Source organism: Leucoraja erinacea, chromosome 23 (genome assembly GCF_028641065.1).
Source record: "Leucoraja erinacea ecotype New England chromosome 23, Leri_hhj_1, whole genome shotgun sequence".
Classification (NCBI taxonomy): Eukaryota; Metazoa; Chordata; class Chondrichthyes; order Rajiformes; family Rajidae; genus Leucoraja; species Leucoraja erinaceus.
This window is the reverse complement of record NC_073399.1, coordinates 22348082-22365184: the sequence shown is the minus strand read 5'-3', so window position 1 is coordinate 22365184 and position 17103 is coordinate 22348082. Positions and strand designations below refer to the sequence as shown.

Genomic DNA, 17103 nt, shown 5'->3' with positions numbered 1-17103 from the left:
TCTGTATCCCCAAGTCGGCCGATCTGAGGGACCTGGAGATGGTGTGGTGGGTAAGCAGATTTTTGATGTAGGTGGGGGCAAGCCCGTTAAGGACTTTATAGACATAAAGAAGGATCTTGAAATTTATTCGGAATGTCTCTTTCAAATGAGTAAGTTAACTAACAAAAAACCGTAATCACCATAATACTTGTACAAGCCCACGTGTTTTCTGATTTCCAACTCAGACATTCATCTGTCTTTTGTGATTACTGTAAATGACATAATGGGAAAATAATATGCTAAAAAGCCTATTGACTGTGGTCAGATGTTTCAATGGATTGTTAGTGAGATTATAGTTTAAAATCCAGCCAGACTAAAAGGATGCAAAGGTCTTAAATGCTTTGTTTCCTCTAGTCAGTGTTAATAAAGTTCTGGATGGAGCATTATTGACCTCTAATGGATTGATGGATTGAGTGAATGTTTTATCTATCAATGTGGAAAAGTTCACACCAAAGCATTTAAGGGAATCCTTCCGAATTTTGTGTTAAAGCATATTTTAAAGTAGGTTATGAAATGCTTTATAGTGCATAGAAACATAGACAGTAGGTGCAGGAGTAGGCCATTCGGCCCTTCGAGCCAGCACCGCCATTTAATATGATCATGGCTGAACATCCAAAATCAATAGACAAAAATGCTGGAGAAACATCTATGGAGTGAAGGAAATAGGCAACATTTCGGGCCAAAACCCTTCTTCAGACTGATGTAGGGTAGGGGGGAGGGGGGTGGGGGGCAGGAAGAAGAAAGGAAGAGGAGGAGCCAGAGGGCTGATGGAGAGCTGAGAAGGGGAGGAGACAGTGAGGGCTACCTGAAATTTATTTACCTTCGCTCCATTGATGCTGCCGCACCCGCTGAGTTTTTGTATACCTTCAATTTTCCAACATCTGCAGTTCCTCCTTAAACATCCAAAATCAGTACCCTTTTCCAGAATTTCCTCCATATCCCTTGATTCCCTTAGCCCTAAGAGCTAAATCTAACTCTCTCTTGAAAACTAATCTATCTGCATCTATCCACGACACCCAAGACTGGGAGATAGCAAAGAAAAAAATATTATACCTCACAATACTGACATCCCTTGGATTGATATGCATAAAGATCATATTCCGAAAAGAGTAAGTGAATTGTTGCCCTGAAATCTGGACGATGCTCATTCTAATGCCTTTTTCATTTATCCCCCCAGCCAGAGGAACTAACTAACGCACTGGAGATCAGCAATATTGTCTTCACCAGCCTGTTCGCATTGGAAATGCTCTTAAAGATCTTGGTGTATGGGCCTTTTGGCTACATCAAGAATCCTTACAACATCTTTGATGGTATCATTGTAGTTATCAGGTAAATTGTCACAAGTAAATGTAGATTCATTTCTCGCAACCTCAAACTTAACTTCTGTCAATGTGGATTGTAAATTCCAAAATACTAACTTAGACCTTTAAAGATACAAAAATTAGGAAACACAAAACAGATATTATTCAACTGTAAAATCACCATCACTCATTCCATACATTTGTGTGATCGTAGAAATGTATGGCACAGAAGGAGGCATTCAACACAGCCAGAAATAAATGTTATATCAATCCCATTTTTCAGATACTGGTGCACAGAAATGCAGCTCACAGTTGCTCAAGTGATGGTCCACATACATGAAATGTGGTGAGAGTTTCTGTCTGCACTACATTTTCAGGCAGTGAAGTCCAGATCCCCAATACTTGTTCAGTGAAATCATATTACTATAATCCTCCACCATGAACTCAAATCTATGTCCCTATATTTGCGGACATCTCTGCGAAGTTTTGTTTTAACTCTGAACAAACTTCTCATAATTAGTATATCTCAGTTAAATCTCTTCTTTGTCTCTTTGGTTCCATTAAAAATAATTTCATCCTAGACAGTTCTCATAACTGTAATTCGCCAGTCTTGGAAACATCATCATAAATCTCCTCTATGATGCCATCACATACACCCAGCAGTTGGGTGACCAGAGCTATACATAATGCTCCAGCTGTGACCCACTAAGCTTCTATATATTTCACGCACAATCTCCATATTCTTGGTTTGCAATGCCCCATAGGTTTGCAATGCATTATACTAATGTTATGTTATTCCAGTGTGTGGGAGATTGTGGGCCAGCAGGGCGGAGGCCTGTCAGTGCTGCGTACCTTCCGGCTGATGCGAGTGCTGAAGTTGGTGCGGTTTATGCCAGCCCTGCAACGCCAGCTGGTGGTCTTGATGAAAACAATGGACAATGTTGCCACCTTCTGTATGCTGCTGATGCTATTCATCTTTATCTTCAGGTGAGTGAAGGGCAGAGTCCCTTTCTTCAAACACTACCTCAGGTGGTCCATATTCATGCACACGCTAAAGCATTTCCTGACAGTGTAGATCACTGAGGAAGATCAGGGAGAAATATCCATAACTAATAGACCCTGTGTGCTGGCCCTTCTGTTTGAAATTGTGTGGTTTCCTTTGGTGTACGTTTCTGTCCCTGATCTTCGCTGGAGCGTATTTCTGTACTTTGGATATTTTAACAAGTTATTTAACATTACTGATGGCAATGAGTTTTGAAGCAACAATCTTCCAACAACAACTTCTGTGATTGAACCAGGATAGAGGGATAGTGAATAGGGACAAATTTATGATTAACTATATGTCTTTTCTGTGAGATTTTGGGATTTGGCAAGGCAGTGGATTGAGATGACATTTCACTAATGGCAATACATACCACAGATTTGGTTATTATATATTGGTAAGATGCACATGGTTACATAATATTCTGTTTTCTTTTACAGTATTCTGGGAATGCATCTTTTTGGCTGCAAGTTTGCATCAGAAAAGGAAGGAGACACTCTTCCTGACAGAAAGAACTTTGACTCACTTCTCTGGGCTATTGTAACTGTCTTCCAGGTATGGAAAATGATTCTCAACGTTTAAAAGTTCTAGCTAGAGTTCAGCAATTACAATTGTACAATTTTGGCCAGCGTAAATTTGGAAGGATGTTAAGTTCTTGGAATGGGTGCAGAGGTGATTTGCTCGAATGCTCCCAGAAATAAGGGACATCAGTTGTATGGAGAGAGCGGGGAAACTGGGATTGTTTTCCCTGCTACAACAATGTTTCAGGATTGATTTATAGCTTGGTTAGAGAGTCTACCAATGTTAGGAGGAAGAGCCCAGGAGAGAGCTGAGTAAGTAAATTTATTTGAGGGGATCTACCTGAGCTGGGTTCCCAGTGCTGTCCTGAAACCTGCTTACGGAGGGCTCCTTGATGTCAAGCAGAAATGGACTTCACTGTTGGTGTGAGCATCTGCTTCACCTTGAGGGTTACCTGCAAACAAGGGTACAAAATTGCAGAAATGGAATATCATTGAATGTTGCTGCACAACTTTAGAAACCTCATCATTAGCACAACAGACCATAGAGGATCCAGAATGAACGTTGTGTTCCTCATAGTCCAACTTTGTACCACATTTTTATTTGGAAGATAGTATTTTGGACTGGAGGCTTGTGACTAGTGGTGTGTCTCAGGATTCGGTGCTGGCCCCATTGCTGTTTGTCATCAATAACAATGATTTAGATGAGAATGCACAAGACATGATTAGTAAGTTTGCACATGACACTAAAATAGGAGGTATTGTAAATGGCGAAGATGGTTGTCAAAATTTGCAACAGTATCTTGATCTGGTGGGCAGATGGGTCAAGGAATGGTTGAAGAATTTTAAAACAGAAAAGTATGATATGTTGCTCTTAGGGAAGTCAAACCAGCACAGGGCCTACACAGTAAATGGCAGGACTCTCTGGAGTGTTGTAGAACAGAGGGATCTAGGGGTGGAGGTACATCGTTCCTTGAAAGTGGCGTCACAATTAGATAGGGTGGTCAAGAAGGCTTTCAGCACTTTGACCTTCATCAGTCAGAGTATTGATTATTGAAATTGCAAGGTCATATTACAGTTATACAAAATATTGGTGAGGCCACATTTAGAGTATTGTGTTCACCTTGTCATAGGAAAGATGTTCTAAGCAGGAAATGGTGGAGAGAAGATTTGCAAAGATGTTGCCAGGACTTGAGGCCCTAAACTACAGGGGGAGGTTGAGCAGGCTAGGACTTTTTTCCTAGGAGGGCAGACGAATGAAGGGTGATCTTATAGAAGCATATAAAATCATGAGGAATATATACTTTTTACCCAGATTAAGGGAATCATGAACCGGAGGTAATAGGTTTAAGGTGAGGGGGGAAATAGGAACCTAAGAGATATGAGAGATAACTTTTTTACACAAAGGGTGGTAGGTAAATGAAGCAAGCTACTAGAGGAGGTAGTTGAGGCAGGTACTATCACAACATTTAAGAAATATTTGGACAGGGTGGGACTACTGTAGATGGAACGTGTTGGTTTATGACTCTACGGAAAAAAAACTAGTAAGGTAGAATGTTTAAGAAGGAACTGCAGATGCTGGAAAATCAAAGGTAAACTAAAGTGCTGGAGAAACTCAGCGGGTGCAGCAGCATCTATGGAGCGAAGGAAATAGGCAACGTTTCGGGCCAAAACCCTTCTTCAGACTGATGTAGGGTGGGGGGAGGGCGGGAAGAAGAAAGGAAGAGGAGGAGCCAGAGGGCTGAGGGAGAGCTGAGAAGGGGAGGAGACAGTGAGGGCTACCTGAAATTGGAGAATGTTCATGCCGCTGGGGTATAAACTGCCCAAGCGAAATATGAGGTGCTGCTCCTCCAATTTCCGGTGGTCCTCACTCTGGCCATGGAGGAGGGCCAGGCCAGAAAGGTCGGATTCGGAATGGGGGGGGGAGAGTTGAAGTGCTGAGCCACCGGGAGATCAGGTTGGTTAGAATACAAGTAAAATGAATGCTAGAATGTGGTGATGCAGAAAGTATCCTGATACAAGCTTCCCCTATGATATGGTATTCAGGTAATAAAAATGTGCCCTTATAGTAGGTATGTTACAAAACCTACCTGAATCGTCATTGGGAATCTGCCCACAGCCATGTCCGCGATTTTGGCGCTGTTTGGAGGGGGCGAGTTTAAAACGTGATTTTTACTAGGCTGTTCTAATCGCAGATGTTCAGCCTAGTAAATCATTAACGAAAAATCGCTGCAAGACCCGGTCGCAAAAGGTATTATTAGTTTTATAGGCTTCGATAATATAGTTATAATAGTTTTAAAATTACTCTCTTATTCCGCAACCTCTCGCAGCTCCAGGGTTTTATAAAGCAAACAATTAAAGGTATGTACTTTATTTTTACATTAAATGGGGCATATATATAACCCTGTATATCAAGTTATCTATAGCGAGTAGTTCATTTTGGGCTTTTTATATCCCGCAGTATTTTTCTCGGCATTTGAGGGCACTAATCCAGCGCGATGTGAACGTTCTAAACCAGCGCGTTCACATGAACCCACTAGAAAGCCGATTTAAATGGGCATTTATTTACAGCAATTGAACACTAAATTCCTTCCATTTGGCCTATAAATTAATGTAAATTAGATATAAAAATCATGTTATATTGTGAATTATTTGTGAATAATCTTTGAACACTTAGGCTATTTAAAAATGTTAATCTTTCCTTAAGAAATGGGCTTTTGACTATCCAAGATCACAGCTTTTTTGTAATGTCCATTGAAAATCAATAGGGAACAAGATGCTAATTTCCGAGTATGAAAATGGCCATAACTTTTTTAATACTTGAGATATGAAAGTGAATTTGGTGTCAAATTAAACTTATTGTTATGCTTTATCTGATGGGATAAATTGCAGACTTGATTTTTAAAATCTCAAAATTTTGTAACATTGCTACTTATAGAATTCACAAATTACTGCTCAAAATTTTAAGATCTAGAATAGAAATTGCTCTCACAGAATGCATGTGAAAAAAAAAACCAAATAAACACAATATTATTATTTTTCAACTTGTATTTTTAGTGGCCAGTGCAGATGACATGGCTTCATGTTACAGAAAATCACAATAGTCTGTTTTCTGGGAACACAACCTCCCCGTAATGCTGGGAAAACCGGCATATCAAATGTATAAAGTTGACATGGAGGTTCAGCAAATAATTAGAAAAACAAAAGGAATGTTACTTTTCATTGCCAATGAGATGGAGCATTAAAGTAGGGAAGTCTGGCTAAACTGTACAGAACACTGTTGAGAATATCTAAAATACTGAATACAGCTTGGCTCTTTTTTAAGGGGGGATATGGCTGCTTTGCAGGTAGTTCAGAGAGCTGATGGTACAGAAACATAATATTCTAAAGGTGCTTGACAACGTATATGTTGAGCTGTCAGTTTTACTTGTGGGGGGGTGGGGGAGGATCCATATATATTTGGGGCAGAGTTACTGAATAAAAAGTCAACCGTTTCAATAAAGAAGAGGAAAATCTTCTCATAGAGAACGTTCGAGTTCTCTTGAAATTCTCTGCCTTTGAGATCTCCGAAGATTGAATCATTGAATATATTCAAGGTTGAAGTGACAAGTTTTTAGTTTGTCAGGTTGACAGAAATTATGAAAAATATGTAGGAAAGTAAAGTTAAAGATAATATCAGATCAGTTATGATCTTGGTGAATGACAGAGAAGGTTCAATAGGCTGTATGGCTGACTCCTGTTCCTAGTTCTTATGTTCTTATGTAATGGTACAGAATCTGATTACTATAAATATATACTTTTAAGCACTTCTTCAAAAGAACTAGTCAGAATTTAGAAAAGTGAAACAAAAGGCACCTTGATAATTGATTATTAAAATTATTAAAATAAACTTCAGTTCTAAGTTGAAACTACTCAGTAAGCATGGATCCCATGCATCTTAATCTTCTGGATCTGCCTACCATGAGGTACCTTGTCAAATGCCTTACTGAAGTTCATGTAGACAACATTCACTGCCCCAATCTCATCAATCACATTCATCACCTCATCAAAAAACCCTATTAACCATATAACCATATAACAATTACAGCACGGAAACAGGCCATCTCGGCCCTACAAGTCCATGCCGAACAATTTTTTTTTCCCCTTAGTCCCACCTGCCTGCACTCGTACCATAACCCTCCATTCCCTTCTCATCCATATGCCTATCCAATTTATTTTTAAATGATACCAATGAACCTGCCTCCACCACTTCCACTGGGAGCTCATTCCACACCACCACCACTCTCTGCGTAAAGAAGTTCACCCTCATATTACCCCTAAACTTCTGTCCCTCAATTCTGAAGTCATGTCCTCTTGTTTGAATCTTCCCTATTCTCAAAGGGAAAAGCTTGTCCACATCAACTCTGTCTATCCCTCTCATCATTTTAAAGACCTCTATCAGGTCCCCCCTTAACCTTCTGCGCTCCAGAGAATAAAGACCTAACTTATTCAACCTATCTCTGTAACTTAGTTGTTGAAACCCAGGCAACATTCTAGTAAATCTCCTCTGTACTCTCTCTATTTTGTTGACATCCTTCCTATAATTTGGCGACCAAAATTGTACCCCATACTCCAGATTTGGTCTCACCAATGCCTTGTACAATTTTAACATTACATCCCAGCTTCTATACTCAATGCTCTATTAGTTTGTCAGACATGACCTGCTCCGTGCAATGCCATGCTGATTGTCCCTAATTCCCTTCCAATCACGAGTAAATCCTGTCCTTAACAATCTTCTCCAATAGCCTTCCTACCTCTAATGTTGGGCTCATGGACCTATAATTTAGTGGATTATTCCTATATTCCTCCTTAAAGGAATAACTGAACTCACTATTCTCCATGACTTTTTCTACGGTGAATACCAATGCAAATTACTCATTTAGTTCCTCGCCTCTATCCAACAATATTCACCAGAACAAACAGTTTGGGAGAAAATCTCTTTCTATAGTAATGGTGATGGGTGTGGAGTATATGTAGTTATTCATAGACTGTTTTATGTAACTATATTTCAATTTCATGCTTCCTGCCCTCTTTGTATTCATTGAAGGGCTTGACCTAAGACCCAATTGGCAATGATGCTGCTAAAGTGCAAGATGTTGATCCATTTTGAATTACAAACTTGCTTTGGATTTTAGGAACAATTTACTACCTTTGGGCCAACCTATGGACTTGGTGAGAGCAGGGTTAGCAGTTATATCAATGCTTGAATATAAAACATTAACTTCATTTTTTTATTGCTCCCTGAACATATTAAGCGCCCTGAAGGTCTTCACAGGAGCTATTACTTGTTTTGGTAAAAGTGGTGCACAGATGGTGACAGTATTGCTCTGTGGGGCTGCCAATCTCACACAAGCGAGATCTGGAATTATCATTTAAAACCATTTCTCAATGAGAGAATATTCTTTTGGCAGCAGACTTCTAGCAACCATATGTTCTTGATTATATTTTTCACATTTTGAAAATGTTACTGCTCCAACAAAACTTACAATAATAGTCTGGATGCACCATTCTCCATATCACCGACTCTATGCCATTAAGACTGACAGGAAGCACATTGAGAGATGTTCATGCTTTCCGATATAGTTCATTATAGCCTTCATCCAGCTGTAAAACTTACTTGGATCTAAACCTGACTCTTACAATCACTTGAAAGCAATGTCAAAGATCGTCATTTAATCCTGATCGTCATGTAATCTGCATTCACACATTTGTTTGGACGGAATACCAAACCCATGTTATGAGGTTATGGGTTATACCAAACCCATGCAAGTACATCCCATTTATCCAGACAACGGCTAGAAATGTGTAGTCCAAGCAACTAGGCACTGGCTTCATAAAGCTGTTGTTTAATGAAAGCCTTGCAGCAGCACTGGCCGCAAGAATGGAATGTCTAGTGGTGATCAAGAAGCATATCTCTAGAGCGTTCCAACATAGACATTTTCTGTGTCATCTGTTTATTCAGCATGCAGGTCAATGACGGATCTTCATGATCCTGAGATGTATTATCAGTGGAAATTAGTCAAATTTATTGAAGACATTAGGTTTAATCTTGATTTTGTGCAATATTAGCTACCAACCCTCTGTCAATTATTTTGCACATCTTGCACTCAAGATCTTTCCCATTGAGCCCTTCACTCTTGAGGATTGAATTAATATTATGTTTGGCATTTGCATGTTAACTTGAAATTAGTTTAATCATGCTGTGTGTTCCCCATTTAAATGTAGTGGCTGAGTACTGACATTTATTCCTGTTTCTGATTAGATTGCTTCCTTAGTAAAGTGAGTATGATAAATACTGTAAAAACAGTCACTTTACCAGGTGTTGGGTCAATGACAGTGTAAAATGGGTGATAACATATCACCCCAAGATTTACCCGAGTTAGTCTTGTACTCCACCATTTTAAATGGAATTAACCCAGGGATAGTTAAATCAAGTTTTTTTACTCCATTAAATGTTTGTAACTCCCCGATATTGAAAGTTATCAAACATTAATAATTCCAAAATTCATGAAATTACAAAATAAATGACTGAAAGTAACACAATCTAATATTCTGTGGAATATTTCTTCAAAAATTGTAATAGTGCAATATTTGAAACCCCGAGGTGGTAGAAGTGTTTCCAGCACGCAATTTAGGAGAGTGAAGACAAAATCCCCCTGAAAAACAATTGAATGGTGCAAAGAGTATGGGGCAACCTGGCATTCTCTATTAAAATGTCAAAGCTAAATCAAGCAACAAAATGGCTATCTCCTCTCCCTGTCTGCCTCAGTTCAGAATGTGTGTGCTCCATTCTAGTAAATATGGCATTAATTTATGCAGAAATAGTGATTGGTAGAAAGTTCAAATAACAATGCTACAACAATGTTTAAAGATCATTTGTGTACTGCAGCTCTGTGTTAATTCATGATTTTTTCAAATCATAAATGATTTTTTTAAATGTCTTCCACAGATATTGACTCAAGAGGATTGGAACAAGGTCCTCTATAATGGGATGGCCTCCACCTCTCCATGGGCTGCTTTATACTTCATAGCCCTCATGACATTTGGGAATTATGTTCTCTTTAACTTGTTAGTTGCCATTTTGGTGGAAGGATTTCAGACTGAGGTAAAAGAACAAGTAATAACTCTTTGAGTGATGCATGACAGAGTCAGTATTGCATTGTGCTATGTAGCTTAATGCTGTATGTGATTGGTGACAGTATTTCCTAAAGATCACTGCCATTCTCAGCTCCCTGATAAATATGCAGCATGTCAGAAAATTATATTTGGGTCCTTTGTCACATCACACAATAACATAGGTCAACGAAACCCTTTGAATTTAGGGATTCCTGACAGTTTTTCCAATCACTATTGTATTTCCTGCCATTCAATTTAAAGTAAATGTAAAATATTTTTTAACAAATATATTAAAATGTTTTGCATTCCAATATATTTCTCTGCTCAAAATAGATTTATAAAGTGTCTATTGACAAATGTATTATTTATTCAATACTCATTCTAATGAGGCTATAAAACCATAAATAATAAATTTAAAGTTATCGCCATGATTTACTGTGACAGTTCATTAAAATTTGAGCCAGATCTTGCTGGAAAATGTTGGTGGTTACATTTAAAACTGGACAGTACTGTGGTGCAGCTGTAAGAGCTGCTCCTCCTCAGCTCCAGCGACCCAGGTTCAATTTGACCTTGGGTGCTGCCTGTGTGGAATTTGCATGTTCTCCCTGTGACTGCATGAGTTTCCTCCAAGAGCACCGTTTTCCTCTCTCATCCCAAAAATGTGTTTGCTGGTAAGTGAATTGGTTACTGTAAATTGCTCCTAGTGTGTAAGTAAATATTAGAATCTGAGAAGATTTTTTTTGGAAACTGTTAAAATAAAATAGGATTCATGTAAATGGATCCGTGTGGATTCAGTGGATACCACTTTATTATATTTAAAGGAATCTATTTCCACACTGTTTGGCTCTATAACTTTGGGGCATGAATATCTGAACATACAAGTCTCAGACTTGATGAGACATTGGAACCAGCAAAACTGAAATGCAAGGTGAACTTGCTGAAAATCCCCAATTAGCTTCACCCAGCGAATTTAGCGTTTTGGATTTGAAACAGGTGAATGTGCGACAGTTGCAGAATCCAAGCGGCAAGTAAAGCAAGCGAGTCCCTCTCAGCAAAGTCGGTCTTGTAACACGAAATAGCATAATAAAGTGGTATTTAATGAAACCCCGCAGTGATATCCAACAAAATTAAAATAGGTTCACTGATGCACAGCGAACCTGCCACAGTCTATACTTATTAGGTGAATCCGTCAGTAAAATAAAGGATCTGACAATATAATCTGATTAATTGAGTTTGTTAATTTGAAGTTAATTGTTTGCTGCAGCTGTTAGAGGGCAACTATATATTGGATTTGCTGCATCATTCTAAATGTTTTAAATATATATTTCTACATTTAGTCATATTTTTCAATATTGTTATTTATGCTTTAAAACTTTTGCTTCAAAGTTATCTGGGACCAAATGTTTACATAGGATGACTCCCTTCAATTACATCTCAATTTGTGCTCTCAGAAAACATGTGAACCAAGGGCTGAACAAAAATGTCCAAGCTTTTCGCAATGGAAGGCTTCAACATCAGTTAGCACATGGTCTAAATTTTCCAATCTGATTGTGGGACAATGCAGATAAATATGTTTTCCCTTTGAGTACATATGTTCGTAGTTCAGACTACAATCCAAAATTAGCTTTTTTTTGCAAGTTAATATTGTATGATTTTTCTCCAATCCCCAAATGATATGTTTTAATTCTTCTTGAAACAAGAATTTGCAAGTATCTTATGCAATTATTATTGTCTAATGTAAGTTCATTGCTAAGCCAATTCCTAAATTGCTGTTCAGTTTGTCACTTATTGATGGTTAGTCTTCATTAGTGCACTCAAGATATAGATGTACTACATTATGCCTAATAACTATGTGTTTTATGCTCCAGTAATATCATCATTTGGAAATGTTTAATTGTGATTTAGCAGCATAACCATTTAAACAAAGTGGAAAATACCCAATCTGATCTGAGGAGTTGATTATTTTACTGTCATATATATAATTATTGATGTTTTTACTGTCAAATATATAATCACATTAATCTGCAAGAATGATTCAACATAGCGAAGGGTTAGATTGGATACAACTTTTATCTCATATTTGCGTTAGCTAAAAACTAAGATCATTCCCTAATAATCCCATACATCATAAAAAAACACAGTTTACTACCTTTTCTGTTATGTAGCAATGTTGGCATTTCCTAAAATAAGGTTATCAATATTGGTGTTTATGTCCATTTTGCAATTTGTTTGTACTGTGACAAGGCAAGTTTAAAATTAGCCGATTTGGTGACATTAACAGAGACTAACCCGACAGCCTCTTTAGGCATGACTGCAGTCTGCTGTATCAGATCACATCAATTTAAATACTTTGCATTATCAGGAAACTTTATTGTTTTGACTGGTCTATTTCTTTTAAGTGTTTCATTTTAATTTAGATTAACAGTGGGAATGTTGGTATTGGATGAGAATATTTTTCATTTCAAATGTGCCTTTCAGTGGAATTGCTCCCTTTTTAAAGTTAAATAGAAAATGTGAAAATACTCAGCAGATTTGCAGCAACTGCAGAGAGAGAAACAGTTAATGTATCAAGCCTTTCACTGGCCTAATAATTAAAAGCATTAATTATTTTTCTCCCTGTAAGAATGGTGCCCGATGTTCTGAGTATTTCTTATAGTTTCTGCATGATATCAAACTTCTGGCAACTGTTATAATTTTCTTTTGTATGTTTCATTCTGGTTCTTTCCGAGAGCAACGCTAAAGCAGTAGGGGGAGTTTTGGAGAAGTATGAAATGATAGAAAAAATAAGTTATCAGTTATATCTTACTTAGGATGACGTCAATAGTAGGTGCAGGAAAAGCATTTTGAAAGGAAAAATAACGAGGAAAATAAAATCAATAACACAATTTTACAGGGACTGAAATTCTAGTGTTTTCAATGGTTTACATCATTGAAATTGAACGAACAAAGTGATAACATTTTTTTTGAAGAGCTTGCTTTATAATAAAACTATAGAGCACAAAATCAAAGCAATTTAAACTAAACCTTTCAGAATCATTATTTAAACATCACTGGCATCTTATGCCCAATTGTAAGACTGACAAGAGAAAGGATTTTGAGGCCAGAAAGTGATAACCAGAGTGGTACCAGGAAAGAGGAGTTTTAGCATCTTTATCCTGAGAAGCTGACATTGTTGGACAGGAGGTTATTGAGATATCTAGTTACTTTATTCCAAACTGTATCTGATTGCAAAAGTTTGGATAAGTAAAAATTGATACCTTTCCAAAGGAGACATCTAAAATAATTGGCAAAATAGCCTGGGAGAAATTGAGATTTTCCATTGCATGTTTTCTGTGCATTTCCTTTTAGAATGTCACCAAGTGGATGATGAGATTGATGTGATCTAATGGGCAACGACTGTGCAGGAATGCATACAAGTGAATACATTGGATCGATTAACTAATTAATTTCAGGGAATATATAAAATAAATGGAGCCGCATGGTTCAAACCAAGATCCCCAGAACGGAAAAATGGCCCCAAAATCACTTCCCTGCATCAATTGCTGCATTTCGGAACATACTATATATATATTGCTTAGATCCTTCAGCACTAACTTCAATTTATCTCCAATGTGTCAATGGGATGGTGGCCATCAAGACCTATACCCGTTGCATTTTATTCCGTCATTAAGTTGGAATACTATCCATTCATGTGGTTTCTAAAATCGAAGCTGGAGGTTCACTTGATGTTTTCTAAACTTGCTAACAATCCCAACATATGATTTTCAAAGGGTAATTTTGCCTCCTCTTGGCATGAATAATTTTGGTATACGTTTGAAGCCTTTATCTCGCCACCATTTACACCTCATTGATGTTACATACAGTTTGTTGGGCACACTATAGCATTTCTTAACTAACAATAGTACAGTAATCTGCACTTCAACCTACATGAATTTGTCTGATGTCAGAGGATTGTTGATAGTAAAACAGGATTTAGCCAATTGCATTTGCCTTATTGAAAATTGACATATTAATTATGAATTCAATCAGTAAAATAGTGAGACTTTTAACTTTCTTCCACATCATCTGTACATTAAGTTGCACCTGAATAACCAATGTTATCAAACATTACCTGAGGCGCTGCTCAACCAATTAAAAAAAGAAGGGAATTTCATCCAAAATATTTATTCAGAGCTATAAGAAATGGTACTTGATGAATTTCAAGGAGCCACTGTTTTTTTGAAGTGACTGTTACACTATAATGTTAGATTGCACACCTTGTCTGAGATTTTTCTGATCTCCATTGAGAGTTCTTGAGCAAATTGACACTATTTTGTATTTCTTCCTCCAACTTACCAGTGATTTTCAGTACATAAACACATTTTGGTACTATCATTGCAAGCTTTTGCTAATAATAGTGGTTGCTAGGTAACAGCAATAGTTTGCAAGTGAGACAATTTCATAAAATATGCTTTGGCTGCTTAAATGTGTTTGGGGTATCTTTTTGCATGATGTTTGTGGATGTTTTATATGGAACTTGGTGTTTGGAGCTTTTTGGTATCTTTACTGCTTAAAAAGATGATGTAATGTGACTGTATGAAGTTGCTGGCTATTTGCATGTTCATATAATAAGTAAGAATCACATGACTAATTTACAGGTTGAAATTTCTTGGATGTCTCTTAGAAATTTAATCATGTACCATTGACAACACTACCCATGAGCCTAAGTGGCATCTTATCAGAAATTTCGCCATGTTGTCTGATGATCATACTGTATGTGGAGAAAAGACGTCTACTTTATTTCTATCATCCTATACATTGCTTCATGCCCATACTGTCACTGTCTCTTTTCAAAATATATTGTCCATATTGTCATTCTGTTCTCAAACCACACCTGCTACGTATCACTTGCTCTCTATGTTTTCAACTATTGATTCTTATTATCTGCAAGGTGGTGTACATGTGCAATTAGTAGTTATTGCTGACTGCACCTCGCTATGTTAGGCCTGTTTTCTCTTTTTCGTTGTAGTTAATTGTAATTTCCCACCAGGCAGCAGGCGCACTTCCTTCAGCATCTCTACCTTATCACTATTTTGTATTAATGACATAACCTTCAGAGATACTGTATATGGATGCAAATGATGCTGTGTCATGAGTTATTAGGGTTCATTATATTCATGAATGAATATTTATATTATCAATTTCCTCAACTGTTCTATATTTGTAGAATAATTTCTCAGATGGTAACAATGATACATTCTGTACCACTTTAAAGTATTACAATACAGATAAATAAATTTGATTGTAGTTGCAGAGGAATCTCCATAAATACTGTTGGGATTAACCAGTAGATTTTTCATTCGAAATGCTTCTTTACAACATCAATTAGATAGACTCCTGAGAATTTCAGATATTAATTCACTCATCAATATCCTTTTCTGAAATCTGAAATCTCCTCAAACTTCCCATTCTTGGCTTGGTTTAGGATACTTGCGATCACCTTGTATTTCAGTCATCAGATGCCTGTCGTGAGGAAGAGAGTCAGATACTTACTCCTAGATCCCAGCAATGTGCCCAATGTAATTTTTGTTCTCACTCGTATTTCCCTCTTAAATGAAAATGGTGTTAAATTAGGCCACATTAATGCCAGTCCAATTCTGTGGACTTCATTATAATTGGTTTGTGAGCTTATTGCATACAAAGACCAATGATGCTATGGTTTCAGAAGTAAAGTCAAGAACTACCTAAACAGACTGTTACTTTAACAAATGACACATCATTGTTGGCAGCATGCCTCTGAGTCAAGGAACTAACTTAAAAGAAGGGAAAATTCTATTTTGTCACATATATATTGATTTTGATTTAAATTCAGCTTTAGAAAGATGAGTTTATCAAAATAATAATTATCATTTTGTTCCTGAAGGAAGCAAATATTTATTATTAAGATCTGTTAGATCAAATAGGTGGCAATAATAAGGCAAATCACTGGGGTTTTCAATGTGATATCACCTGTAATATGGAGATTGGTTATCCTGGTATTATTATGTTATGTTTTGCCTGTGTTGTGATTAATTGTGGACTTATCCTAACCTCAGTACAAATAATTAGAAAAAAATCATAAATTTTTTGAACTTTTTTTCCTTCAATTAATTGTGCTTTTTGTTTCCAAAGTGTCTGAAATATTTAAGTTGAATGTATTTCAGTCACCTCAATATCGACACCATGTTTGTTTCACTTCAGGAGGTCCCGAAGCGGGAGGATGCGAGTGGGCAGTTAAGCTGTATTCAGCTGCCTGTCGACTCGTCTGGGGTACGTAACTGTTCACCGTGAATTCTCAGCTGAGACATTTTTTTTTAAATTAAGCAGCAGAGAGGAAGAAGAGTTGCCAGCTTTTGAACTGTTTTTTTAAAAAACAATTGAGTCTGCCTCCTTTCTGATTTTTTTTTTTCTTTTCAATGATCCCTTAATTGGTCTGATAGAACTTTTTATCATTTCATCTGACATTGCATCCAAACAAAGATTGATTGAAGACTGAAGCCTTTGTTTCGTTTTGTTTTCAAGTCAAGTCAAGAAAGTTTATTGTCATGTCCCAGATAGGACAATGAAATTCTTGCTTTAGGCTGACTTAGGTATTTACTTTTTCTAGTTGAATCTTTTGTGATTTGAATTTGATTTAAATATACAGTTATTAACAATGACACAAAAATGGAATGTTATATTTTTTATAGTGGTTTCAAACCTAACTGTGATGGCCACCCTAAAGATAAATCATCAACAGCAATGGTTTAGTGGATTAAGCTGGGATATGGTTGATTACATTTGAAGACATGTTGCATTAATTTTGTACTCCTTGGGTACAAAGAAAATGTGATTTAATTTATTTTTGCTGGTTGGTCAGGGGAATAGAATGTTAATTCCATAGCTCGGCCAGAAAGGTTTCAGTAGATATTCCAAATCCTCTCCTGCACAACCCCCCCCCCCCCCCCCCCCCCCCCCCCCCCCCCCCAAAAAAAAACACAATGGTTTCTCAGAAGATAGGCCCATTCAAGGCTAAGACCAATAGAGTTCC

General features: G+C 37.3%; 1 protein-coding gene across 1 annotated transcript in view; it reads left to right on the top strand.

Moving 5' to 3' along the window:
* The window catches only part of cacna1g (calcium channel, voltage-dependent, T type, alpha 1G subunit), a 239374-nt gene that overhangs the window by 87673 nt on the left and 134598 nt on the right, over positions 1-17103 (top strand). Inside the window, exons 9-12 of the mRNA XM_055654095.1 lie at positions 1217-1368; positions 2142-2327; positions 2823-2937; positions 9889-10044. Of these exons, the coding sequence (XP_055510070.1) occupies positions 1217-1368; positions 2142-2327; positions 2823-2937; positions 9889-10044 (609 nt within the window). The remainder of the gene's footprint in view (positions 1-1216; positions 1369-2141; positions 2328-2822; positions 2938-9888; positions 10045-17103) is intronic.